The sequence below is a fragment of the Ceratotherium simum genome, chromosome 8, assembly GCF_057802395.1.
Source record: "Ceratotherium simum simum isolate JZ-2026a chromosome 8, ASM5780239v1, whole genome shotgun sequence".
Taxonomy (NCBI): Eukaryota; Metazoa; Chordata; class Mammalia; order Perissodactyla; family Rhinocerotidae; genus Ceratotherium; species Ceratotherium simum.
The window spans coordinates 63776453-63803983 of record NC_141907.1 but is presented as its reverse complement, the minus strand read 5'-3'; the positions used below and the strand labels follow the sequence as shown (position 1 = coordinate 63803983).

Sequence of the window (27531 nt, the reverse complement as noted above, 5' to 3'; positions counted from 1 at the left end):
CTTCGAATTATCTGCACTAATGAGGCAGAGCAGGGTGGAGGATAATCCAAAAGGCTAATCTTTGGGGTGCATTCTCCGATTTCTGTTTAGTAGATTTACTCTGCTAATTATATGGCTGTATTGGCTTGGGTTAGTGTTAACATTCAACTGCATTCCTGAAGCATATGTCAGCTGGAGTGGGGAAGATAGCCAGAAGTCTGTTAGGCATCAGGGGAAAACTAGATCAGGCTTAAAAATTAACCACAATTAATCCCATTAAGTGGGTAATAAAAAGTTAACTATGACCCTTAGTTTCTTTCCAACTCTGAAATTCTAGGAACCATACAACATCTTGAAAAGTATGGTCTCCATCCTCTAGCCACTCCTTACTTCCAGTATATTACCTTAATGTTGAAGAAGCAGCTGTAACATCTGGGTATCTAACATGTTTTGTTTCTGCTGGGCCAAAAAACTAGATAATTGTACTAGGAACTTTTCTGTCACATCAGAGAATTACCTATAATTATGTCATAGAATGAAAATGCCTCTAACAGAAGCACACTCTGAGCAATTACAGTGAAATGATGACAGGCAACTGAAAGCGTTTGCCATTTGTAGAGTATCGAACTTCCCCAGAAGAGAAGGGACAGCTATGGAGAAGAGGAAGGGGCACGAAGCACTCATGGAAAGGAGGCAGGAGGAAAACGACAGAACACTTGAGTCACCTGGGTTTTTCTTTGCTGTGCACAAAACGCACTTTTTTCTCATTCACATCTTTCCAGCTAAAATGGCCAGCCTTGTCGAGCTGAACCTCTTTTCCATTCCTTGAGAGCACTAGCTGACCGTTGGTGGGGGTGCTGACAACATGGAACAGGAGGTCTTCAATCCCGCCATCCTGGTCTTGAACATTCAAGAGGGAAAAATCCAGTGGCTTCATTGAACCAATCGCAAGGGTGAGGGACCCATTCACATGAAGACTGGGGGTGTGTATTTTGCCTGGAAAACATATGAATCCAAAGGTCAGGCTTGGTACACTCACTAATTAGGTTATTTATTTTTATTTACAGAAATAGGCTTGTAATGTTCATTCAGAGCTACAAAGTTGAGACTCTAGGCTACTGTACACCATAAGCCTCCTTCTGATCCAGCGGTTCTCACCCTGGATGCACATGAGAATAACACAGGATCTCGATGTAACCATAAAACACCTAGGAGAAAATAGAGGAGAAAATCTTTGATCTTGAATTAGGCAATGCTTTCTTAGACATGACACAAAAAGCACAAGTGACAAAAGAAAAAAAAATAGATAAATTGGACATCTTTAAAATTAAAAACTTTTGTGCTTCAAAGGACACCAGCAGGAAAGTGAAAAGACAACATGCAGAATGGGAGAAAATATTTGCATATCATATATCTGAAAAAAGACCTGTATCCAGAATATATAAAGAACTCTTCTAACTCAATAAAAGACAAATAACCCAATTTTAAAATAAGCAAAGAATGTGAATAAGCATTTCTCCCAAGAAGATATATAAAAGGCCAATAAGCACATGAAAAGGCACTCAACATCATTAGTCATCAGGGAAATGTGAATTAAAACCACAATGTAATACCACTTCACACCCACTAGGAAGGACAATAAAAAGTGTTCCTGAGGATGTGGAGAAATTGGAACCCCCATTGCTGGTGGGAATGCAAAATGTGCAGCTGCTTGGGAAAAACAGTCCGGCAGTTCCTCAAACAATTAAACATAGAGATACCATATGATCCTGCAATTCTACTTCTAGGCATATACCCAAGAGAACTGAAACATATGTCCACACAAAAACTTGTACATGAATATTCATAACAGCATCATTGATAATAGCCAAAAAGTGCAAACAACCCAAATGTCCATCAAGTAATGAACGGATAAACAAAATGTGGTATATCCATACAATGGAATATTATTCAACCATAAAAAGAAATGATGTATTGATACATGTTCCAACATGGATGAATCTTGAAAATATTATGCCAAGTGAAAGAAGCCAAACCTAAAAGGCTACATATTATATAATTCCATTTATGTGAAATGTCTAGAATAGGTAAATCCATAGAGACAGGAAATAGATCAGTGGTTGCCTGGGGCTGGGACAAGGGGGCAATGGGGAGAAACTGCTAATGGTTATTGGGTTTCTTTTTAGGGTGATTAAAATGTGCTGGAATTAGACAGTGGTGAAGGTTGTATAACTTCATGTGAACATACTAAAAACCATTGAAATGTATACTTTAAAGGGTGAATGCTATGGTATGTGAATTATATCTCAATGATAATAACAATAAAGAATCATATAGGGATCTTTTAAAACAATACTGATACTTGGGCTCCACCACCAGAGAGTCTGACTTAGATGTTCTAGGGTGGGACCTCAGATCTTACAAGCTCTCCAGGGAATCCTAATGGTCTGCCAGGGTTGAGAACCACAGTCTTATCTAATACATCTGTCATATCTGACCATCAGACACATCAAGGGCAGGAAAAGAGGCAAGTGTCTGACACCATTTGCTAGAACAGTACCAGTTAATCTACAGTGAAGTAGGATTATCAGTGGCTTATATTCAGAATTCATGTGAAATATATATACTTTGTTTTAAAATTTTACAATCTCTGTCTATAGGAAACATCTGATGGATGAATTAGGATTTCCAACCATGATGTGGAATTCATGCTGTCTCCTGCAAATTATTTTGCCTGGACTTTAATTGGTAGTGTTTCCTTCTACAAGTAGGTCAGACAGGACAGTTTGGGAATGCCAAGTTTCAGGAGGACTACTTCTGCTGTAAGATTACTCTAATGAAAGTGAAATGCATTTTCACAAGTTGACTTGTGTTACATCCCAAGAGGAGCAAGCTGACTCTCAAGTATTTGGGGTTTCCAGAAGGATCCCAATAAACTAAGCCAAAGATACCTTTTCCCACAGGAAGTCTTAATATCTTTAGAGGCCAGAAATATAGAGACAGAAAATGATTGACTGTGGGTGGTAAAATATGCCTCATGTTATTGATGAAGGATATTCAAAAGCCAAGGAATGCTCAGCTATAATATAACGCCCAAGCTTCATTCACCTGTAAAACTTTTGAGTTCAAAATTAAGACTGAATTTAAATTTGCTTCTCCTTGTTGCTTAAGGTGAAGTGTCCATTGATAGGTTGGACAAGACTAGCTCCATTCCTTTAACATGTTACGTTATTCTTAATGGCAAACAGTGTGGCTTGAAATCCATTCACTTCAAACGTGTGACCCTAATGGGGCAGGCTCCTCTCACTATTCTTTATTTATTTATCATTTATCTCCAGCATGTACACAAATGATGTACCATCGCACCCTGGCATAATTAGCTCTACAAGTCTATATAAATATGAATAAATTATATGTGTGTATATATATATGTATATATGTAATTTTCCACAACATGACTGTAGTTCGGGAACATAACGCCAAATTTCTGATCTGATAGTTGTGACTTTTAAAGCACAGATTGCTTCTTTTTCCCTTCCAAAAATCTTAGAAGTTGAGTTTGCTCAATTTTCCATGTTCTATTAACAGTCCCTATTCCTTAGCAGCACCAGGAGTTTTCCCAGAACGGGGATCCTGCATTTTATATCATGTGAGCCAATTGTGTCTGCAAACTCAGCCTTTGCATGGAGAAATTACAGGTGAATTCAGCAGGCCAGGAGAGGAGAAGCACTTACCAGTACATGTGTCATTAGAGGGGGCAGAGAAGCCAGGAACACAGTTGGAAACACAGAGGCCATTCTTCAGAAAGAACCCATGGTCACAGAGGTGACACCAGTCCCTGTGGCTGCACTGCAAGCATGCCCGAGGGCAGGCTACCAAAGAGAGGACACACTAAGTGAGGCACACCAAAGGCACAGGCACCAGCTCGGGCCACCAGTAATAGAGAAACAAAGAGTGACAGCACAGCAACACATGACCCCCAACTAGCAAAAGAGAATTCCAACCCTTGCCTATGGAATTTCAGAGAAAGCTGATCTACCCTCAGAAGGAAAGTGAATACAGAGGAGCACTCTGCTTATACGCTGTGATCTGATAAATGCTGCGCCTAGATGGATTGTTTAAAAACTTAACCATATTGACTTGTAAGGGAGGCAGTTTATAGTGATTAAGAGCAGACACCCTTTCTGGGTACTGTTCCTCTTCTATCACTTACCAGCTGTCGACCTTGCGCAAGTTCCTTTAACAATCTGTGCTACAATTTCCTCCTCTTAAAAGTAGGGACAGTTCTAGCAGCTAACGCAAATAACTGTCGGGAGGATTACATGGGTTATAATGTAACGTGACGAGAACAGTGCCTGGCACACAAAGGGACTCAATTGCACTACTACTACCACTGCTACTCTTATATTATTAGTAGTACTATTATTATCACTATTATTACTTTAAATGCATGAAGGAGCAAGCTACTTAAAGGACCATAGGATTATTTATTTGGGTCAAGCTAATAATATTCTATAAATCGAGTGTTTACAGCCTAATTTTTCTGCTTCCTTAGTTGAGATTTTATTATAGAGAGGTGGTATTGTATAGTTTAAAGGGCCCTGGATTGAAATCAGAAAACTTAGGTTTAATATCTGATTTTATGTTGCCCTGGTTAATACTCTTAAGCCTGTTTTTTTTTTTTTTACTTGTAAAACAGGAGTCATAGTTTCTGCGATATTTGACCAAGTCCCTGTGAATATCAAATGAGACAACCCAGATGGAGGTAATTTGGTGAAATGTAAAATGCCACACCTGGGTAATAGCATTTTTATTAACTGTCAGGTATTTTTTAAAGTGGGGCACATGGTACCAAGTTTTGATAGAAATGTTGAGAACAAACTGAAGACTCTCTCATGGATAACTCAATAGACAAGGAGATTAAGACTTTAATTTTAGTTTAATAATAAAAGTTCAGTGTGTCTCACTAAATTGCTCCCAGAAATCCTATTCTTCAAGGATATTATGCCACTATCAGGGTCACCAGTAATTTAGCCTACACACTGAAAATCCTGTGCCCATATCAACAGGGCTGATCCACTCTTAATGGATACCTCACCTTAGTTCAAAAGAAGCCTTATATTCCATAAAATATTGGCTTCGTTTCCATAAACACGTTTAGGGACCATATTGATTTGTGCAAGAGAATTACTGGCCTGCACTTCCATGTTCTATTGAACCAGCAATTGGCAGATGTGCATGGGAAGCCATCAATTACTTAGGCCAAGCTCCCTTGGTTTTCATTCCGCTTCTAATTCAGATTCTCCTTGGTTACCCGAGAATCAGCACACCTGACTTACTGGCTGCCCTCACTTCTCTCCAGAGAACTCAGCACAATCTCCAAGTTACCTGTGCATTTGCGATTTGCATGATCTACAAAGTACCCCTTCCCACATTCCTGGACACACTGGGCTTCCAAGAGGAGAAATGGCCCTTCACAGCGGGTACACTCATGGGGACCTTGGCACTGGAGACAGTGGCTGTCACAGCCTGAAAGACAAAAGTCAAGTCAACAGGAATGTATATGGCTTTCCAAGAGGCTCCTGGACCTCACGGTGAGGCAGTATTAGATGGCAATCAGCAATACAACCTGGTGTGTTGAGCAAAGCAGCAGACTAGCAGTCAAGGAGCCAGGCTTCTGGTTGTGACTGCTGTACTTACCAGCTGGGTGATTTAGAACTAGTCACGCCACTTCTCTGAGCCTCAGTGTTTTCTCCTATAAAATGGACATACTGTCCCACCCAGTTCCCTGGGTGAAGATCAAATTAAATAATGGAAAATACAAAGCAAACTATAAATGGACAGATATTAGCCATTACTGTTATTATTAACTAGTCCTTGGCTCTGTGTACTGCTTCACTGAAGTGACAATATTTCCTGACTCACCCACTCAGTTATCAGAGTCTCCCAAGAAAGCTCTCAGGAATAGCATGTACTTCAGGTGGGCAATTCAGGGTTGGAAGATTGTGTGGTATTAAATTGAGGCTGAAAGGGGTACTGGGCCAGAGAAAGGTGATGGTGAGATATATGGTATACAGAGGGTTATGGGAAGAAGATGGTGGAATAATATGGTCTTTCTATGTGCTCAAATGACCAGAGTACACAGACCTCCCCATTTGGAGGATAGGACTGTTCAATTTTTTTTTTTTTTTCTGCTGAAGAAGATTTGCCCTGAGCTAATATCCATTGCCAATCTTCCTCTTTTTTTGCTTGAGGAAGATTCGCCGAGCTAACATCTGTGCCAATCTTCCTCTCTTTTGTATGTGGGTCGCCACCACAGCATGGCTGACAAGTGGTGTAGGTCTGCACCTGGGAACCGAACCCGCGAACCCAGGCTGCCAAAGTGGAGTGCACTGAACCCAACCACCAGGCCACGGGGCCAGCCCTAGGACTGTTCAGTTTTTAAGGAAATCCAAAAGTAACGGTCAAAACATATCTGTTTGTGTGGCCATATACCGCCACAATTCTTATACTGACCTCAGATTTTAGCAAACATTATATTTGGGCTTGGGAGAAGGAAAGGGGCACATTTTCATTTTAATAAAGAGAAGTTCTTGGGAAAGAAACCAGAAATTGGAAAGAAAGCCAGAAAGGAAACCTGCCACAGGTTCCTTCTCAGAACAGTAAAAGTCAGAGGAGGCTGAAGCTTGGATGAGCACAGAGCAGGGGCTCTAGACACTTACTCTTGCAGAGGCCCAAGTCCCGGTAAAATGATGGGGAGCATTGCTCCACACAGGCCCCGTCCTGGAGAACGTAGCCATCCATGCACTGCAGGCAGTCTGTCCTCAGAGGCCCGCTGCATGCATTGCAACTCCAGTCACACTCTAGAAAGAAAGTTCATGTTACAGCAGCTTCCTTTCTGTCCACCTCAGTATCTGCGACTAATTTATGAGGATGCTGTTTGCAGTTGCACAGGGTGAAGTGAGGAAAATCTAAGAGATGTCAGATACATGAGCTCTAACAAGGCTCTGCTTGTAGCAGCCTGAATGCCTCTCTGAGCTTTAGTGTTTTCTAATTATATTAGACACAGGCATGTACAAGGATCACTCCACACTTGTGCAGAGCCTGCTTGTCAGTGGGACTGCCGAGGAGCCAGATCAACTTGATCTTATTCCACGGACCCCACAGTTCTTTATCCCTGAGCCATGGTGTCTTCATGCAAAGCCTGCTATAGGACGTGGCCTCCACAAACCTAATCTGGACCTCCTCCAAGAAGCTCGATAAGGATGTCAGAGACTTGACCAAGAATGCATCTGCTGCCCCCACTGACACCAGCCACACAACTCGCTACCTCTCAGCAATCAGGTGTTGACGAACACGACGGAAAGAACCAATGATGTCAGAACTAAATGGGGATTAAAGGAACTGTCCAGAAAGAAGGTTTACTGAAATCACAGAAGATCTCATTTAGAGCAGTAGAACTGACTCATTTACATGCACTTACATGCTCATCAAGCACCTACCTGATGCTGTGCACCTACGAGATGCACAGCACTGAACAGTGGGGATAAAGTGGGTAAACTCTGCCTTCAAGGAGCTTATGTTCTCATGGGTTCCAACCTCGGATGTGCACCCAAATAATCCAGGGGGCTTGTTAGAACTCCAGATCCTGAGGCTCAACGTCAGAACTACTGAGTCAGTCTCAGGGATTGGGGCACAGGAAAGCATGTCGCTGCTGCTATTGTTGTTTTTGTTATTATGCTTATTATAGTTGTTACTGTTGCTGTGATTTTTAATGGCCCAGGCAATTCTGATACCTGAGAAAACTCAGGTTTGAAAGCCACAGTTCTAGCTGGTAAGGTAAGTCCTTCATGCATGGAAGACAGGACAAGATAGTACAGTTAAGGACTGGGGTTTTGAAGTCAGGCAAGTCTGTGTTCAAGTCACGGTTTTGCCACTTTTTATCTGCATATCTTACATGCCTTCCTTAATTTTTTTGAACTTCAGTTTCCTTATCTGCAAAACAGGGGTAAGAATAATACCTATTTCATAAGGCTATTGTGGAGATTAAAGGAAATAATGAATGTAAAGACGTTAGCACAGTGCCTGGCACATAGTAACAGGTTCAAAAGTGTTCACTGCTGAACTGTTTTTCTTGGAGAAACTCAGTACTGCCTCACTCTACCATCCCTCCCCACTAAGAAGCTGGGGAAATGTCTCATTAGTCACCTTTCTCTCTTCCTTGATGCAATATTTCTGAATCCCAAACAATTAGAATGTAAATGTGCAAGATAGTACACGTGCTTCCAAGAAGGTTTATAAACCTGTCAGCCTAAGAAAAAATGACTAAAACAGAGCCTTGAAAACTGCCAGCATAGTTATGAAATCATTTACAATGGAAGGATTTGTGATAATCTTGTTTTTCACCACAAACTGACAACCACTGGTTGGAAGGGAAAAAACAGAAAAGCTTCTGTGGTCTTGAGCACAGCGGACCACCTAAGTTGACAACAAAGTAGACTTTCTTGGAATGGAAAGTGTGCAATTTTGCAAAGCTTTAAAGCATCCCAAGTTTACTTGACAGATGTTTGACCTCTATATCTGAGCCCTAGCTCCTCTGGCAGAACCAGAGAGATGGGGGAAACGTGGAATGGAGGAATGGAGAAGGAAAATGGAACGGGAGCAAGGAAAAGCCATCCTTAACACTGTTTTTCCCCTTGCTGAGCACTGTCATGCAAAAAGCATAAGTTCCAAGAATTCCAACCACTGGAAAACAAGGAAAAAGGTGCCTAGTTTTTGACATTACCTCCTTATCAACTTCTTGAGGACAGGGACTGTGTCTTCACTCATTTAAGTATGTTAAGCAGAGATGAATAAATCAGACACAACTCCTGAGCTCATTAAGTGCAGAGTCTAGCAATCTGGAGTTGTAATGCAAGTGCCTACAGGGCCCAGGAAGGTAATGTAAATCTTTGAAATAGGCCTGGTGTGATAGAAGAGGGAATGGTGGGGACTGTGGTGACCTAAAGAGATCATGCTCCATCCAACAGAGATAACAGCTACTCATCTCCAACCTACTGTTGCATTTTGGGAATGCAAATCCAATATTGCCAGATCTTCTGACTTTTTCAAAAGAAATTGAAAATCTCAACTTTAATATGTGAAGTTTTCTGATTTTTAAAAGGCAAATAATTAAAAATTTTAAAACACTGGAATATTAGGTAGGCCAAGAAAAATATGTCTTGGGCCAAATACAAGCTAGGGGTTTCCAGTTTGCCACCTCTGGTCTAGTTACCAATACCTTGTGCAATGCCTGGCACATAGGAGGTGCTCAAAAATATTTGCTCAATAAATCAACTAATGAATACATACATGACTTCTTGCTATCATCAGAGAAAGTCTAAACATATGATGATGGTATTTTCCCAATGTGGGAGATTGGACATCTATAGCAAAGGAGCATCACTGAGTAAAAGAATCCTTGCACAATTCTAGAAGAGCTTTACCTTTGCACGTCTTGGTGGGGAAGTCAAGATAGTATTGCGGGGCACAGCTCTCATACTGACATTCCCCAAAGAGCAGGACCTTGTTCGGATCGCGGCAAGAGGTACAGCTGGCCTGTGAATCACAGCTTCCACAATGTGTGTTGCATGCTGAGCAGACAGGAAAAGAAAATGACCAGATCATTACAATTGCAAATACTGAAGCACTGATCAAACCCAGACAGACGCTGCAAAGGAACACAGCCCTGCTCCAACCTGTTCTTTAATTATGGCTCATAACCCTCCCCTGTGATCAGCAGAAACAGAAAATGCAGTCTTATTTTCCAAAATAAAATCCTATTTTCCAGAGAAAATAAATTATAAACTCAAGAATGGAAATCCCACATCCAAATTGCCCTGTGATTCAGCAAGAGAATTTATACTTACTCCAAGATCTCTGAAATAATAGTCCAGAGTTTTATTTGAATCTTACTTCTTAAGGAATCAAGCCCCCTATAGTTGATGACGTAGATTTAGACTTTTGTGAGATGTCAAGATAAGAATTAGGCATCAACTTTATTTTGGAGCTCAGGAAATCTCATATTTTAAGATACAAAGGACTTAAAGGTGACCTGGCTAATTGATTTGCTCAGCTGTAATTCTTAGCAGCCACTTAATTCAGGCATTCAGGGATGATCCTCAAATCTGGTCTTGCTTCCATCCTCCCTAATTTAACAACTGGCACTTCTCCATCTACTCAGTTTCATGCTAGAAACCTTGGAATCTATCTTGACACCTCCCTTTCTCTCACTCCTAATCCAATCACTCATTGGATCTTATTTATTCAAACTCTCCTATATAATTCTCAGGACGTTTTGCTTTTCTCTGTATCCACAAATGCCAATACATCCAAGCCATCATCATCATCTCCTACTGGATTACTATCACAGCCTCTTGGTTTCCCCACATCCAGTTTGACCCCTTTGCATTCTACTTTCCAAGTACCCATAAGAGTGATTTTTTTACTCATACTGCCCAGGTTTTCATCTACAAACTCATATCTTTCTTCAATCCTGGAAAATTTCCAACCATTATTTCCACAAATACTGTTCCTCCACTATTACCTCCATTCTTTCTACCTAGAACTCTTAATCCTCTCAATATACTGTCCAAGTCTCTTGGCTTTCACTCTTAACCACTCTTTAGTCTCCTTCAAGAAGGCCTTCCCTGACTCTCCAGAATAGAACAGATCTCTCAGCTGCTGCTCTTACAGCACCCTAAGCATTGCATTCATCTTGTACATAACAATTTTCATTTAAGTGAGTATTTAACATTTGTATCCTTTAAGCTATAAGCTTCATGAAAACAAAGACCAGGTTTGTTTGTTCCTTGCAATAGCCCCCAGCGCTAGCTGGTTATCTAGCATATTGTAGGCATTCAATAAACACTTGCTACATAAATGAGAGAAGCCAGATATTGTAATTATGTATACTCAAGCACTAGCAGCTCTGCCTCATTCGGAAATCTTCTCTAAGTATGTGCCAGAGGAAAAGTCTAGAGAGTGATCTTGTGAGTTAATGATCTCATGGACATCAAAGTGTGTGGCACAGTTCAGGAAAAGCACCTTCCTGTAAAATGAAAAAAAAAGAAAGTCCTCTTGTTTCACCTACAAGAAATGCCATTAGTTTAAAACATTCATTAGAATATGTAAATTGGTAATTAAAAGTCCTAGGAAAATTCTAGGTTGGATTTTCAAACAGATAGTTTGAGAATAATTAGAAAAGAATATTTTAATTGTTGGAAACTTGTATGAAACTAAACTTTTTCCTTTTTTTGGCTAAAATTTCTACACATGGTGTATCTTAATTTTGGCAAAGGGTTTGACAAAAATTCCAAAGATAAACTTGTGAATACAAAAATGAAGTGGGGTCTAGCATTTAGGTGGATTTAAAGATGGCTGAAATGCACACTCAAAAAGTCATCAGTAAATCTTTGTAATTGGTAAAATAAACGTCTTTAGTAGAGCATTATGATGAAGTCTTAGTTTTTTACTTGATCAATATTTTTATTAAAGACTTTAATGAAAACAAAAAAATCATGCTAATGATATTTAAATATGCCACATACTCCTATACAGAACACATGTATGGCTAAGTTTCACCAGCTAAAAGAACAACTCAAACTTATTTTAGCCGGATGAAACAATAGACTAAAAGTAATCAGATGAAACAAGCAAAACCAGAAGTAAAGTCTTTCATTTATGTTCTATGACCAATTGCACAAATAAAGGATACAGAAGACCTGTTTAGACAGCAGTTCCTATAAAAAATGATCTAAGAATTTTAGTTGATTAAAAGCTTACTGAAAGTGTGATATGATCACTAGAGAAACTAACACAATCTTAAGCTGAAGAGCCTTCCTGTAACCTAAATGTCAGCTGGAACCTCCTGCTTGACATGAAGCTGCAAAACGAGGCCCAAACGCCAGTTCCTCAGCTTGGGAGACAGGTCAACGCCCTGACCTGACAGCTGAGAGTTCCCTGCAGTTCACTTACTCAAGCTTCTGCCTGCCTCCATGTCCTTGAGTCCTTCTAGGCAGTCTTTCATTTCCCCTCGGTACCTCGAAGTGTAACTCAGCCCCTTCACTGACTTCCAAAAGAAATGGGTTCATGCCGAGCATCTTAACATGTTAGAAGACTGTATGGAGGATTTGGAGGGATGCAGTAGTGTGACACTAAGGAGCAGGGGGCTTCCACCATTTCTATCTGAACTCTTCTTCCTCTCTCATCGAACTCCTCATCCCCTCCAAGGCAGTCTACAAATGACCTTGTCTCACTCAGAGCAGGAATGCACATACCAATGTCCCTTGGGTTCTCAGCCTCCATCTCCAAAGGAATGTTTTCTCCATCTTATTATATTCCGACCACCCAGGGTATTAGTCCGACTGCAGTCATGTTGGTGTGACCACATCTGGAGTACCAGGTGCAGTTCTCTGAGGTCACTGACCCCATAGAAAGTGCCAAGAGGACAACGAAGAAGGTGGTGACTAGACCGGAAACCAGTGAGGGAAGCGGGGATGTACTATAAGTATCATTCATCGAGGATGAAGGGACCTCATAGCTCGTGAAGTCCATACTCCCTCTTAAATAGGCCTGTTTTCTACGAAAGCTCTGAGAGATGATCATCCATTTCCGCTTAAATACTCCATTGGCTCCAGTTCTGCCAGCAGCAGAGAAGTCCAAGTGAGAGATGACAGTTACTTTCAAACTTTTGAAGGTAATCATGTGAATGAAAGAGGAGACAGTCTATATTGCTCTAGAGGGAAGTTCTAGGGCCATTGAGAAAGAACTGTCAAACAACAACTGCCCCCCAATAATGGACTTGGCTTCCTTCCTCATCTGCAGAGTCTGAAGGGCAGTGAGAAAGCATCTCTGCACTGGGTACAAGGCTGGCTGGGGTGGCTCTGGAGTTGCCCTCCCACCCTAAAGCACTACGGTTCAAGCACTGAGAACCTCATTTATCATCTCTTGTTTACAGTTCCTGCCTCAACTGGTCATCCTTAAATTTTAGAGCTCAGTAGGTAATTTACAAAGGTTTCTATAACCAGAATCTAGACAGCTCTCCAGCTCTTACTTTCTTCTATAATATGGTTATTAATGCCTCCCCTTAATACTGATTATATTTCCTTAAAAGCCTTTTACTGCGCAATTTCTAAAACTGTCAGGCCTATAATTGTCCATAATGATGAGCATCAGAAAGGGACGTTTTTGATTTTTTTCACCTACTAGAAACTCAAATACCCCAACTTAGGGGCATGCTTTATTCAATCTTTGAAAGAATGAAACTTAAGCTTTAGCAAAGGACTAAAGTCAGAAGATTCTTATTTAACTGATATAGTCTCTAAAATCCTATTTACATGGTAGCATAGCAAACGCATTTGTGCAGAGATCTCCCTGCACCAAGGCAAAAGCTTCTCAGAAGAAAAATATTTCAATGCAACATATTTTTGTCACCTAAACTCCACATAAGGGATTCTATATTTTTTCTTTCGAACTTTTATTTCTGTGATTCCACTGCCGCGAAGAGCTTCATAAATCTAAATCACTCTCTCTCTACCAACACTCTCTTGCTCTTGAATAGAACACGTAAGTATTTCACTCATGTCTCTTGTGTTATGGAATCTATAGATCTGGCAGACAGTTGATATATACGAAACAAACTTTTTGTTACAAAAGTAAAGAAATCTTTTCATTGGTCCAAAAAAGGGACTTTATCTCTGGTATCTCAACAGATGATGCAAAACAGTGAGTTCCCTATAACTTCATTTCAAATGCAAATCCTTGTAAGCATCTCAATAAACTAACAGTGAGACCTATCTTTCTATCTATAAAATACAAATCTCTTTTAATGCTTGATTTGCCTCTCATTCCACATGATGGTGATGATGATAACAACCACAACAATAGCTAATCTATACTGAAAGCTTAGTCTCTGCTCGGGTCTGTGCTAAGTGCAATAACATCAGATGTAGGTACTATTATAATCCCCTTTTGATAGAAAAAGAAGCTGAGGTCTCATGGTTAATTCACTTGCACAAGGTCACAAAGCTAGTAAGTGGCAGGTAGGATTTGAACTTCAGTCATCTGCCTCTAGAGCCCACTCTCCTAACCACTACTTTATAGTTCCTTCAATATGGTACTTACTAGGACACCAAATTGAAATCTCAGCACTGTATTTGTTAACTGTCATTTTCAAACGGAGAAAGTATAACAAAATTTTTTTGCAAATGACACTTTAGTGATTGAAATAAAGTAAGCCCCCTCAGCCTATCTCAAAAATGTTCCTTCATCTGTGAAAGATTTCCTAATTTTTTTTCCGCTCAGATTTGCCCTTTCTCTAATTTATCCTCTTTGTTTTGCCTGACTCAGGTAATTAATCATATTTTGACTTGCCTGAAAAATAAGACATGTATAGAAGTAACTCTCATGCAAGACAAAATAACTACTGTTTGGGCAGAAACTAAATGCTTTGTAGCATGTCAAGCCTCGCACATTGTCAATATTCAATAAATACATGTCAAAAACAAATTAAATCCAGAGAAGTGCTTAGGCCACTGATTGTGTACTAATTTGAGCTCCACTCCCTGCTCAGGAGCTTAGAATTGAATTGCAGAGAGAAACCATAAGATGAAATAGACAAATGCTTTTATTTTTTTAAATGAGATAACTAGAGACCAGAGAGGTTAAATGACCGGCCCGAGATCACACAGCCGGTACTTGCAGAGGCAGTCTCCAGCCCAGCACTTCCAATTAGGCTGATATCTGACTTATAATCGCTAATGGCATCCATATGCCTTTGCAGATTAATTTTCTTCCTTTTATAAAAATAAAGACTACCAGGTGAGACTATGGTAGCAAGAACTTCATATTTCTTCAATGACCCCAGGAAAGCAGGAAAGGAGAGAAAGTTCATTTTTAAAAACCTACGTTGACAAGCACGGTTGTCATCGAGATAGTGCCCTGGAAAGCAGATGGTGCTGCAGGTACCAAGGTGGGACAGAACGAGGTCGGGGTCACATGAGGAGCAGGAGAAGGGTCCTTTGCCCTGGCAGGTTCTGCAGGAGGAGTGACATTCTACAGAGGGAAAAGAGACACAAAGAGAACCTATGAAGCCAAACTCCCTTCCAAAGCAGCATCCCAAGAGCAGTTAATAAAAGCCCCAAGGCTGAGAGCGTTAGCTGGTCTGGTTCATTGTCCCACAGTGTGCTTCCTGCCTCCTCTCTCTCTCGGGAAGTTCAAGCCTTCTCAGCTACTGCCCCAAAGAGAAGCTCATGAGGCACTGCCAGCTCCTGTGTCCAGCACTTACTCACTTTTACAAGCTCCTCTCTCTGCGTAGTATCCAGAAGGGCAATCAGGAACACAGCGGTCCCCTAGCAGCAGGTACCGGGCATTCTGGCATCGCAGGCAGATGCTCCCGGTGTTGTGGAGATCAGCTGCACAGTGCTGGCACAGCGGATGGCAGTCTGGAGAGGGCAGGCGAGCACAGAGAAGGCACGGATGCCATGAGCACCAAGTCTCATCACAACACCAAAGGGCAGAAGGGATTGCAATTCCCACCGCTGCAGCACAGCCAACCAGAGAGCAGCCCAAAGGCAGGATATGCTAGTAAAGTAGAAGCTGGGGACCTGTGCAAATTGTGTGTTTGAGGTTTTTAGAAAATGGCCAGGCCCAGCACAGCAATTGAGTTTCCATCCCTTTCCAATTGAACGACTTTCAAGTACTAGGGCAGCATGTGATAAATACTTGCTAGGGGTATAGAGAGAACTATCAGACTAACAGAAACAGTATCCTCAGTACTATCAACATTTCCCCCAAGAGCTCGGAGAACTCGAGTACAGCGTGCCCCCTATTCACAGTGCTCCTGAGCGATGCTCAGTGGCCTCCACACAGCTCCTTCTCACAGATTTGGCCTTCCAGAGTCAGGACACAGTCTAGGCATTGGTATGAAGGGAATGGGGTTAGTAGATAATTGGGTTGAGTTGGTGGACAATTTTAGCCTTTACCCAGAGGTAAAGTTATGAAGAACAGTTATGAGTTGAAAAGTCATTTTCATGACCTGATACAGAGTTCACAGAAGCTCTGCTGTGTCAGTTGTGACTAAAGCTATAAGACAAATTACCTGGTACAGACAGAACTGTATTTTGTTCTCTCCCATATAATACTTGTCTTTTAATTAAAGAACTTGATTGTGCTCAGCTCCCATTGCAGGTGAAAACTTCCTCTGTCCTGCTTTGAGTGGTAATTACCCTTAAGTCCCATTTACCATCCTCCATCCCAAAGGTGGAAGAAAAACCACAAATCCTGAATTACCCACCAAAATGAAAAAGGAGTAAAGACCTAGGAAAAGAGTAGAAAGAGTGCTGGTTATAGAGCCTTTCCATCTTCCCCTGTAGGATTCAAAGCACTGTTCGCATTTGCTAATGTACCGCTCAGAGACCCGCTACGTCCTGCTTCATCTCAAAGTCTTGTAGATAGCTATTGTGATTTCTATCGACGTTGACACTAAAAAATCCTCGTGAATAAAAGATTGCCTGTCCCCTGAAATCTGTTAAAACAGGTCTCTCTCTCTATACCCTCAGTGATACACTCTCTTAATTGCTGACCATGTGAGACGTGTTCCCTGCACAAGAAGCAGGTCTCAGTCCCACAACCAGCACCCACTCATCTGCAGGAGAAGCCTTTCTCCGACCTTTGCAGCCACTCCAGAAGTTGAACCAAAGTGTCCTCTTTAAAAATGCTGACACCCAGCAGCACGCAAAATAACAGCCCCTGACCTTTCTCTGAACTTTGGGAGTCTCAAATTACAGGCAGCTTTTTGCCAATAGTAACAGCAATTCTTGATATCCTAAGAGCCAAATTAATCCTCATTACAGCTCTTTAGTAAATTATAAAGGAAATGATGACTGTATTGAGAGAAATATGATAAGGAGACTATTTCCCCCTGATTTAGTGTATGGTTTCCACACAACAACAACCGTTTGTTCTCTTTTTCCTGTGCCCTCCTCACACTGCCAGGAGCACGGCCTTACATGTGCAAAAGGGAGATTCAAAAAGCTTTGAAAGTTGCCGGAGCAAATGGAGGTGACTGTGTTTTATGATCACCTTCTGAGTGGGTACATGTTAGGATCGGAAACCCGGGAAACATTACTGATTCAAGGCTCCATAATTTGAAAAGTCACAGCCTCATCCTCTTTAAACCAAGTGCTTACAGAAGAGTTCTGGGCTCAGGCACGCCTCAAGATCTGCAGGTGTTCAGTGGTCTAAAAACTAGCTGCATCTTACTGAAGCTTTCTCTAGTGTACAGTTAGAGAAATGAAAAAGAATAATCACCAAATGATGCTTTGAAGAGAAAGTAAGCAGATCTCTGGAGTATTTTGGGGGTATAATAAATAAATATTTATGGACTGTCTGATCTTGGGGATCTCTAGAAGCTGTTTAAATGAGGAGCGTAATGTGTATTAATTACTTCTAGAGGAAGCTAGAGCTAGATTATGGACAGTAATGGCAGCTGCTTTCAAACCTTCACTATTCTACTCCAGTCACCACCCCACCCTGCCCACCCTTCCATCTCCTCCCAGGTTATTTCATTTTCTACTTCATTCAGCCCATCAAGCGTGAGTACCTTTGACTCCTTTCTGTCAACCTCAAAACATCTTTCTTTACCCACTTTTATTTCATTTCTTCTCCTCTCACAGGATGAAATGGCTAATTCCTCCACCCACATTCTTGATCCAATTTTCAACATTATTTCAACATTATTGCATCATTAACCTCCATCTGTCTTCACTCTCCTTGACCTCAACCTCCAAACATGTTCTGCATTACTTACCCCCCCAAAAGCTTTTCTCTACAACTACCCCATCTCTTGCCTTCCCTTCACCACCCAACTTTCTTGCCTCCTTAACTCCTCACCTAACTGTAATTTGCCTTCAACCTCCACAATTCTACCATGGTATTGCCTTGAAAAGGTCTCTGACCACCTCTTAATGACCAAATCTAAGGGCCTCCTCTAATTCCTGACCTGCCTGAAATCTCTGCAACACATGACATTTTGGACCACTCCTCCTTGACCCCCATTTGCATGCTTTACCCTGGTGCTCCTCTTGGCCAGGTCCCTGTTCTTGCCTCTGATTGCCTGATAAAAGTAGAGGTTCCTCACAACCCTCAACTTCTTCTACCCTCCTAACCAAGTTTCATTCTCTGGAGATCTTAAACCAGACCTGGTTGTTTGCATCATATTTTGGCATACAGCTACCAGAAACCAGTGGAAAGGGCTCAAGAGTTGCAGAGACTCCAAAATCACTCAAGGCCTCGTGCTCTCTCCATGGCTCCATGGTAAGCCTTAAGAAGGCATCAGATCAATCACCAGATATGTCCCATTGCATGATGGAGTGAGAACCCAGAGGCAAGGAGAAATCAATAAATGACACCTAAAAATATAAAACAATAAACTTCAGGTTGCCCAAAGTCTTATATTAATTCAAGTTAGTTTATAGTTTTACCTTACACAAGAGACTGTAACTACAACTACCCGAGTCTGGAAAGTTGGATTCTCTAACTCTTTCTGTTCACCACTTATATTCATTCCTTATTCATTCATCCATGTTTTAAAAAGTCATACTGAACACCCAATCCTATGAATAGATTCATTCCAAAACAACAGTCTGAATGAGTCTTGTGTTAACACATCCACGCAAACCTCCCTTCCCAACTCAGTCATATACAGCTCCCAACAGAAGACCACTTAAAATAAATATGATCAGAAATCCTGCTCTGAAGTCAACGTGAAGGTTGATTGACTTTTATTAAACCAACCAGAAAAGAAAAATAAATTCCTAAAACCTAGGAAACACCTTTGTCTTGAGAGGCTTGAAGTCAAAATCTCTTTGTAGAAGAGAATTCCTTGGGAGAGCTCAAAATGAGTAATGATGTGCAGGAAAAGAAGCCAGAAATCAGAGCAACAAAGGCTTAAGGATTAATGCCAGTGTTCTGACTTACAATCAGAAAAGTGTAGTTCCCGAGAACAGACTGCAGAACTCAGGCATGACAGGCTACAAGGGGCCAGGCCCACTGGGCACCACCTGTAAGCAAGCTTCAGCTCAAGCCCAGGGTGCCACTGTGAGCTTCAGCACAGAAGTGGGGCTCAGTGGGGCTCAAACAGGGATCATGAGGTTTTATTTTTCTGACTACAAAGTGAGCCATGGAAGAAAATATGAAAAACATTTTTACAAAGTATAAATAACCATAAAAATCACCCTTTTAGAATAAAAAACTACTAACATTGACTTTTTTCATAGTTCTTTTTCTATACAATTTTACATATACAGATTTTTACATAGATGAGATTATATTAAATGTCGTCATATATCTTTTTTTACTCAATACCATCTGCATTTCCACATGTCATTAGTGACTCTTTGTAAACATCATTCTTAGGGGCTGCATAATAGTCCAGCATTGAAAAAACAAACAAAAAAATCTACCATTTTTCTTGTACTTGAATATTTACTTCCAATTTGTCCACTTTATAATTAAGGCCATGATAAGACCTTTGTGCATTTTAGATTATTTCCTAAAAGACAATGTCAAAAGAGTATAATTCATATTATTATTATATCTTACATTTACTGAGCTCTGAATATATATTAAGCACTATGCTAATTATTATAAATGCATAATCTCCTTTGAAAAGATGAAGCAGGCAGTGCTATTATCCCCATTTTAAAGATAAGGATGCTGGCGGCCCGGGTTCGGATCCCGGGTGCGCACCGAGGCACCACTTCTCCGTCCATCCTGAGGCTGAGTCCCACATACAGCAACTAGAAGGATGTGCAGCTATGACATACGACTATCTACTGGGGCTTTGGGGGAAAAACAAATAAATAAAATCTTTAAAAAAAAAAAAAAAGATAAGGAAACATACTCAGAGGTTAAGTCCTTTGCTCACACATGTCATAGCCACACTGACTCCAGAGCATATGCTTTTCATTACTTTATTGTAGGTGCCGTCAAGTCTATTCCAACTCCTAGCGACACTGTGCACAGCAGAGTGGACCCCTGCCTGGTCTTTTTGCACCATCCTCTCTCCTTCAGCGCTATACAAGACCATGCTCCACTGCTATCCATAGGGTTTTCATGGCCAATTTTTTCAGAAGTGGGTGGCCAGGTCCTTCTTCCTATTCTGTCTTAGTCTGAAAGATCCGCTGAAACCTGTCCACCATGGGTGACCCTTCTGGTATTTAAAATACTGGTGGCATAGCTTTCAGCATCACAGCAACACGCAGCCACCACAGTATGACAACCAACAGACAGGTGGTGTGGTTCCCTGACCAGGAAACTAACCCAGGCAGCGCCCAGTGAGAGTGCCAATTCTTAACCACTAGACCACCAGGCCTGGCTTTTAACCACTACAGGCACGAAAAAAAATGTATTCTTAATAAGTATTACAAATTTTTATCCAGAAAATTTGCATCAATTTACATATCCAAGAGCCATTCATGAGACTATTTCATCATAACTTTGCCTGCACTAAGAAATTTACAGATAGTAAAACAATCTTGGGTAATTTGGTTGGTGAAAACTGGTGTTATATCGTTGTTTTAATTTGTATTTCTTTCATTGTAAGTGAGGCTGAGCATTTAAAAATTCTTTCTTTCAAACAACAAAATGTTCAAATGTCTACTGTACTCATGGAGCTTTCAGTATGATGGGGAAAAACGACCCTAAATATATAATTACAATTGAGTATGAAATATATGTAATCAAACAATAATTTGAGATATCAACCAGTGAGTTCTTCCCTTGACCACTGTAACCACCCCCCATTGGACCAGGAAGCACAGGCCATCACGCTTCCAGAGAAAGTTATCAGAATTAGACCCACAAAGATACCAAATTCACAGAACCCAGGGCACAGGTGAAAGAGAAGACAAAACAAACTTGAATGTGCATTGGAGCTAACAGACCCAGGCCCTCCACTACCAATACAACCCCTCCACTCTCCATCTCTGTACCCCAGCCTAGTAAAAACCTCCAAGCTGGAGAGGAAGAATGAGCAGAGAGACCATTCACTTTTCCCCTGCCTTCCCCTCCCATGGAACAGGTTGGAGGCAGCCGAGTGGAATATTCAAGAATCTAATAGTAAAGCAGACTTGGACTGTGCATCTTGCCTTAAAGAGGGTTGCCTCCAAATTGAGTCCTGTGTCACAGAGCAACAGAGATGGTGGCATAGCAGATGAGCAACAAGAGAGCATATGGCACACACTGAGATGAAGGACTGGCATGAGACTGTTACAAACATTCCATAAAATGTTAATCGGGTAAGTACAGGGGCCATGGAAGTCTATAACAGGGGTACCAACTCAGTCCAGGAGGCAGGGAAGGCTTCCCAGAAGAGGCCAAGACATGAACACTGAGTGAGAGTTAGCTGCTCGAGGAGCTGGACAGTGGTGGGAGGGTTTGGAAAGGATCCCAAGAAAAGGGAAAACTTGGGCAAAAACCCAGAGGCTGAACAGAATAGGATGCCTTTAAGGAACTGAGAAAAGTTCAATATGGCTGGACCATGAAGAACATACAAAAAAGCCACCCAGGTCCTGGCTGCACCAGTTTTAAAATACCTTGTAAGTTACGAAAAGGAGTATGGATTTTACCCTAAAGCAATTGGGAATTGGTTTGTGTGTCTGTATGTCTTTTGCCAGTCTATCTAAACACAGAGGTCTCTGTGCTTTTATTACAGATTTAAATGAAGGTAACTGGTGATGGGAGAAGACATTAGAACCACAGCAGAGAACCAACAATCCAAGAAAACTCTGACATATGGCAGCTCTCAAAATGAAACTTTTGCTGGGGAGGGGAAAGAGGTCCCTACTGTTCTCCCCTCCTTCCCTCCATTATGTCTGTAGAAGACCCTTCTCTGTTAATAACATCCCACAGCTAAAGTGTTGTCAAGGGGCTTATGCTAGACTACACATATTAAGAATATTAAGAATACTATATCTTCTTTATCCATTCATCCATTGATGGACACTTAGGTTGCTTCCATATCTTGGCTATTGTAAATAATGCTGCAATGAACATATGGATGCATATATCTCTTCAAATTAGTGTTTTCGTTTCCTTCAGATAAATACCCAAAAGTGGAACTGCTGGATCATATGGTAGTTCTATTTTTAGTTTTTTGAGAAACTTCCATACTGTTTTCCATAGCGGCAGCACCAGTTTACTTTCTCACCAACAGTGTATGAGGGTTCCCTTTTCTCCACATGCTCGCCAACACTCATTTCTTGTCACTTAGATAATAGCCATTTCGACAGGTGTGAGGTGGTTTCTCATTGTGGTTTTGATTTGGATTTGATGCTTAATGATGTTGAGCATCTTTTCCTGTGCCTGTAGGCCATCTGTATGTCCTCTTTAGAGAAATGTTTATTCAAGTCCTCTGCCCATTTTTTTTTTTTTTTTTTTAAAGATTTTATTTATTTTATTTTTTCCCCCCAAAGCCCCAGTAGATAGTTGTATGTCATAGCTGCACATCCTTCTAGTTGCTGTATGTGGGACTCGGCCTCAGGATGGAGGGAGAAGTGGTGCCTCGATGCGCACCCGGGATCCGAACCCGGGCCACCAGCATTGCAGCGCGCGCACTTAACCACCAAGCCACAGGGCCGGCCCTCTCTGCCCATTTTTTGATCGAGTTTTTTTTTTTTTGATATTAAGTTCTGTAAGTTCTTTATATATTTTAGATATTAACCCCTTATTGGATGTATGATTTGCAAATATCTTCTCCCATTCAGTATGCTGCCTGTTTGTTTTGTTGATGGTTTCCTTTGCTGTGCAAAAGCTTTTTAATTTGATGTAATCCCATTTGTTTATTTTTGCTTTTGTTGCCCTCGCCTGAGGAAACTGGCCCCCAAAAAATATTGCTAAGACCAATGTCAAAGAGCTGACTGCCTATGTTTTCTTCTAGGAGTTTTAGGGTTTCAAGTCTTATATTCAAGTCTTTAAATTCCTTTTGAATTTATTTTTGTATATGGTGTATGATAGTGGTTCAGTTTCATTCTTTTGCAGGTAGCTGTCCAGTTTTCCTATACAATGAAATATTAGCCATAAAAAAGAATGAAATCTTGCCATTTGTGACAACATGGAGGGATCTAGAGGGTATTATGCTAAGTGAAATAAGTCAGACAGAAAAAGGCAAATATCAAATGATTTCACTTATATGTGGAATCTAAAAAACAAAACAATGAACAAACAAAATGAAAAAGAAACAGATTCATAGATACAGGAAACAAACTGATAGTTACCAGATTGGGGAGGAGTTGGGGGGGATGGGAAAAATAGGTGAAGGGGATTAAGAGGTACAAACTTACAGTTATAAAATAAGTAAGTCATGGGGATGTGGTATACAGCATAGGGAATATAGCCAATAATACTCTAATAACTTCGCATGGTAACAGATGGTAACTAGACTTATTGTAGTGATCATCTTATAATGTATATAAATATAAAATCACTATGACATACACCTGAAACTAATAGGATATTGTATGTTAATTATTCTTCAATTTAAAAAATATTAAGAATACTATAACATAAGTATATGAAACCTATCATGACTAAAAATGGAGATCTTGGGTGTCCCGTGAAAAGGAAGAACAACGTACCAATGGTTTGTCTTCCAGGCATGACTGTGGAAGACCTTTTCACAAATTGTCAGCTTCCAAAATGCCTTTAAAAGAAAAACAAAGTAGAATTTGACCAAATCAGTAGTATCTAGTAGGTAGCCCCTACCTATTTGTTGAATGAAAGAAAAAAATTATTGGAGTAAAAATACCATGAAATTGTGGGGAGTTTGGAGGCTGATGAAAACGTCGATGTGGATTGCAACACTTGGTTTTCAAAATCCACTCCAGGCCAAGAGGAAAAGGGCATTACTTGGCTGTGTGTGTGACAACTTTCAACTGCCCTGTCAGTACAATTTGAGATAATGAAGAGAGAACTATCGCCATGGCCAGCCAGATGTATTAATTATACAATCTAAACATGATTAAGAGGTGGTATGAGCCCTGTCTCCAGGCACTGCAGGAGGTGACCATGTGTCCCAGGGAACTGCTATGACACCAGTCACTTCAAGTACAGTAAAATCTATTGGCATATTTTCCGAGAATGAAGGAGATTTGGAGGCCACTCTTGAATTCTTCTTGGCAGGTGGTGACCATCTGACAAATCCTAATTCAGATCCTTGCTGCACCCACACTATAGAAACACAACTGTCAGAAATTGTGTCTTTAAAATGGAAGTATATTCAGAGAGGCAAACAAATTCACAATACAGTGATTCCCCCTATAATCCTCTTTACCTCACCTTCCACGCCTGTTCCTCCCCACAGGTGATACTTGAAACAATTTCACAGGATACACTAGAGGAAGTTTATATTGTCACTGCTTAATTTTTACCAGGACAGCACTTACCAAAACAGGGGAACTGAGTTTCCAACCCACCAATCTAGCAGCCTCTGCAAGAATTAACATCCCATCCTAAAAGCCCCATCTGTGCGGTAAGGCATTTACATCTGACCTTCCTGTCTGTAATCAAAAAAAGAGGCTAACCTCAAATATGTCTAAATGGTGAGTGTGCATCCATTAATTGCTTAAAAACAGCGCCTATTGCGAAGGCTGTCTCTCAGTCTTCCCATTGCTACTAGGTAAGTAAATCTTTGTCACTATTTCAGTTACAGTGAAGAGTCTTTAAATATAAGAATCATTAAGGGCAACAAGGAAAGAAGAGAGACCCAGGATACGTTTATGTTTAGCCTGTTTCAGATTACTGGTATATAGTAAGCGTGTGGTGGTGGGGAGGGCAGATGGAATTCCAGTTATTTGTGTATGTGCCTGCTTGCTAACAAACCCGGTGAATTAGCACTTTAAACAAACAAATTAATGACACATTACAAGGGAGCCTGGAAATGGAATATTAGCTCAAGCTGAAACAAATACATTTCTTGTTTTTCAGCAAGCAGAGCATTCCATTTGTTTTCTAATATGCACAGCATGCAGACACGCTAAAAATTTAAATAGATAAAAAATTAATATTTTGACTCAGCAGCTGCAATATCCTCTAATATGTTACCCTGCAGCTGTGAGGAAATTACATGTGGTCATCATCGTGTGATGCTTTCTTCAAATCACAAAGGCTCTGCTTTGAGGATCAGTGAGGATTACCCACAATCATGATGGATGGAAGCACACAGCAGTGAAATGACTTATTTCATGTCTTTGGAGCAAAGTCAGAAAAGCTTGAAGATATTAAAGTAAATGTGTACTGTCGTAGCAATGGCTTTGGATGCTGGGGTATTGACTCCTTAGCTGATAAATAATGATCTATAAAGACAAATTTAGACACACAGTGAGATTTTTAATAATGTCTTGTGAGTCGATTAGGTTCTTAATGCAACCACATTAAATTCATTTGGAAGTGGTTAAAATAATCAGCACTTGTAACTGTTCCTCATCAGGCGAAAAAGAAAGGATTTCATGCCGAAACTCAGGGCCCTTGAAGTGTGTATAGAATTTGAATTCTGACGCCAGTTTTAAAATTGATGGGGTTCTATGTGTGGGATAAGTACAGAAGGAGTCCAGAAAATAACAAATGGATGGCAAAAGAGAAAGAAGTATCCTCTCTTCCCCTTTTGATCATTACTTTAGTCCTGGCCCACCCATGAGCTCTTATAAAGCATGTGTTCTTTTTGTTCGAGGCTCTGAATTAGCATGAAACCATAAAACAAACAAAACAAAACACACAAAACTTCCGCTTTTTTTCAGAGTTGGTAGCTATTGTTTCACCCTGAAAAAACCAACCAACCAAAAAAGAAAAACCACTATAGTACACTGACCTTAACATTATAGGACAATGATTTCTACCCAGTGTTGACAGACTCACAAATGTGTTGGGAAGGGTGCGGTAGGACCCAAGGAGACAGACAGACAGAAGAAGGAGAGGGGAGAGGCAGTGTCAGATGTAAGAGCAAAGTCTCTCCTCAGTTTTGGTGCCAGTATTCACTGCCAACAAGGGGACATGAGCACCACTCCTGCCCATTTATCTCGATGCTCTGTACCTAGCCTCCTATCAGTTTATGTTTACTCTTGGTTTACCTCTAAAATAGAAAAACATTCACTTCAGTTAACATTTATGGAACGTCAGTTGGGTGTGAGACACATGGAATTTACTGCAGGAGACAGAGCATTGAGTCAGACTCAGACCCTTCCCTTGAGATGCTCATGACAAGGTCTAATGTCAGAAGAAAACAACACGCAAAATGCAATAGGCGTCTAAGGAGGACCAGAGAATATTTTACCCAAAAGGAATAAGAGGGACTTAAACTTCGCAAGACGTGGCAGTAATTAGAATGTCGAATAGGGGTAGGAAGGAAGCAGGTGTAACTCAACTGTTTTGAATCACACTGATTGAAAAATCGGGTAGATTTTTCAGGAGAAAGTGCACAAGAAAGTCAGGAGAAGGAAGAAAAGGACCTGGTGGGTGGGGGGATGAAGATGGGGGTTTTCTCTCATGCTTTTGGAGTATGGAGTTTCTGTGGATGAGATGTTCAGTGGGTAGACAGACAGAAATGAGATGATCAGCACGTGTGTACCTGAATGGACTCTAAGGAGAAAATAGAAATGAGGACTGGATTAAGGCTGTGAAAGACAGTAAGGTCCTAGAGGAAACAGGGTGGAGAAGGAAGAAAAGAGGGAAGGATAGAGAGGGAAGCAGGGAAACGAGTTGAGTAACCAGAAGAAGAAATAACTGACTGGGAAGATCAGCTCACGAAGGTGACGGGGCAGACGGGCTCTGGGTCACAGAAGGAGGGGCTCCCTGGGCCAGGGTGAGGAGCTCCTTTCTCAAAGGCAGGAATGAGGAAAAAGAGGTATCTAGAAGAAGATACAGAGATATTTGAGGAGAAAAGTGAGGGAGTTTTTTGTTGTCATTGTTTTTATCAGATTATGTTAATCTCCTAAACAAAAAAGAAAGGAAAGATGTCAACTGCTCTAAGATTTGAGCTGAGGGAAAGTGTGGAGAGTGCATATGGAAAGGCCATGGTGGGCACGATGACAAAGCATCAAAAAGAGTTGTAAATAATATGATTGCCAAGAAGCAGAAAAGGTCTTACTGGAACTAGATCAGCTGAGGAAGGCCGATGACACAGTGTTCATATGCGTGTCCTCTGAAGTGGCACTGCTACAAAGCCCAACTCTGCTGTTTACTAGCTGTGAAACATTGGGTAAACTGGTCAATGTCTCTAATCTCAGTCTCTTGGGCTATAAAATGGCACTAATCACAGGACTGACCTCCTGGGGTTGCAGTCAGGATTAGATAAGATAATGTCTGTGAGGGGCTGGCACATAGTAAGTGCTCAATAAACATTAGCTATCATTGTTTATCTGTAGTAGGCCCAACTGGAACTGACATTGATACGGATAATCGTGCTTGCATATAAGTCAATGGTTTTGCCTATTACATATAAACCACAGTAATTTACATGTG

The 27531-nt window shown here is 40.9% G+C and overlaps 1 protein-coding gene across 7 annotated transcripts in view; it reads right to left on the bottom strand.

The window, feature by feature from the left end:
• FRAS1 (Fraser extracellular matrix complex subunit 1) overlaps positions 1-27531 on the bottom strand; it is a 425899-nt gene that overhangs the window by 145248 nt on the left and 253120 nt on the right. For 5 of the 7 annotated variants that reach the window (XM_087434473.1, XM_087434474.1, XM_014787828.2 and 2 more), the window contains 7 exons: positions 15309-15461; positions 14926-15072; positions 9465-9611; positions 6702-6842; positions 5368-5508; positions 3714-3851; positions 705-975 (listed from right to left, as the gene is read on the bottom strand). In XM_087434473.1, coding sequence (XP_087290599.1) covers positions 705-975; positions 3714-3851; positions 5368-5508; positions 6702-6842; positions 9465-9611; positions 14926-15072; positions 15309-15461 — 1138 coding nt within the window. The remainder of the gene's footprint in view (positions 1-704; positions 976-3713; positions 3852-5367; positions 5509-6701; positions 6843-9464; positions 9612-14925; positions 15073-15308; positions 15462-27531) is intronic. The other 2 variants (XM_087434475.1, XM_087434477.1) reach the window with 2 other exon arrangements.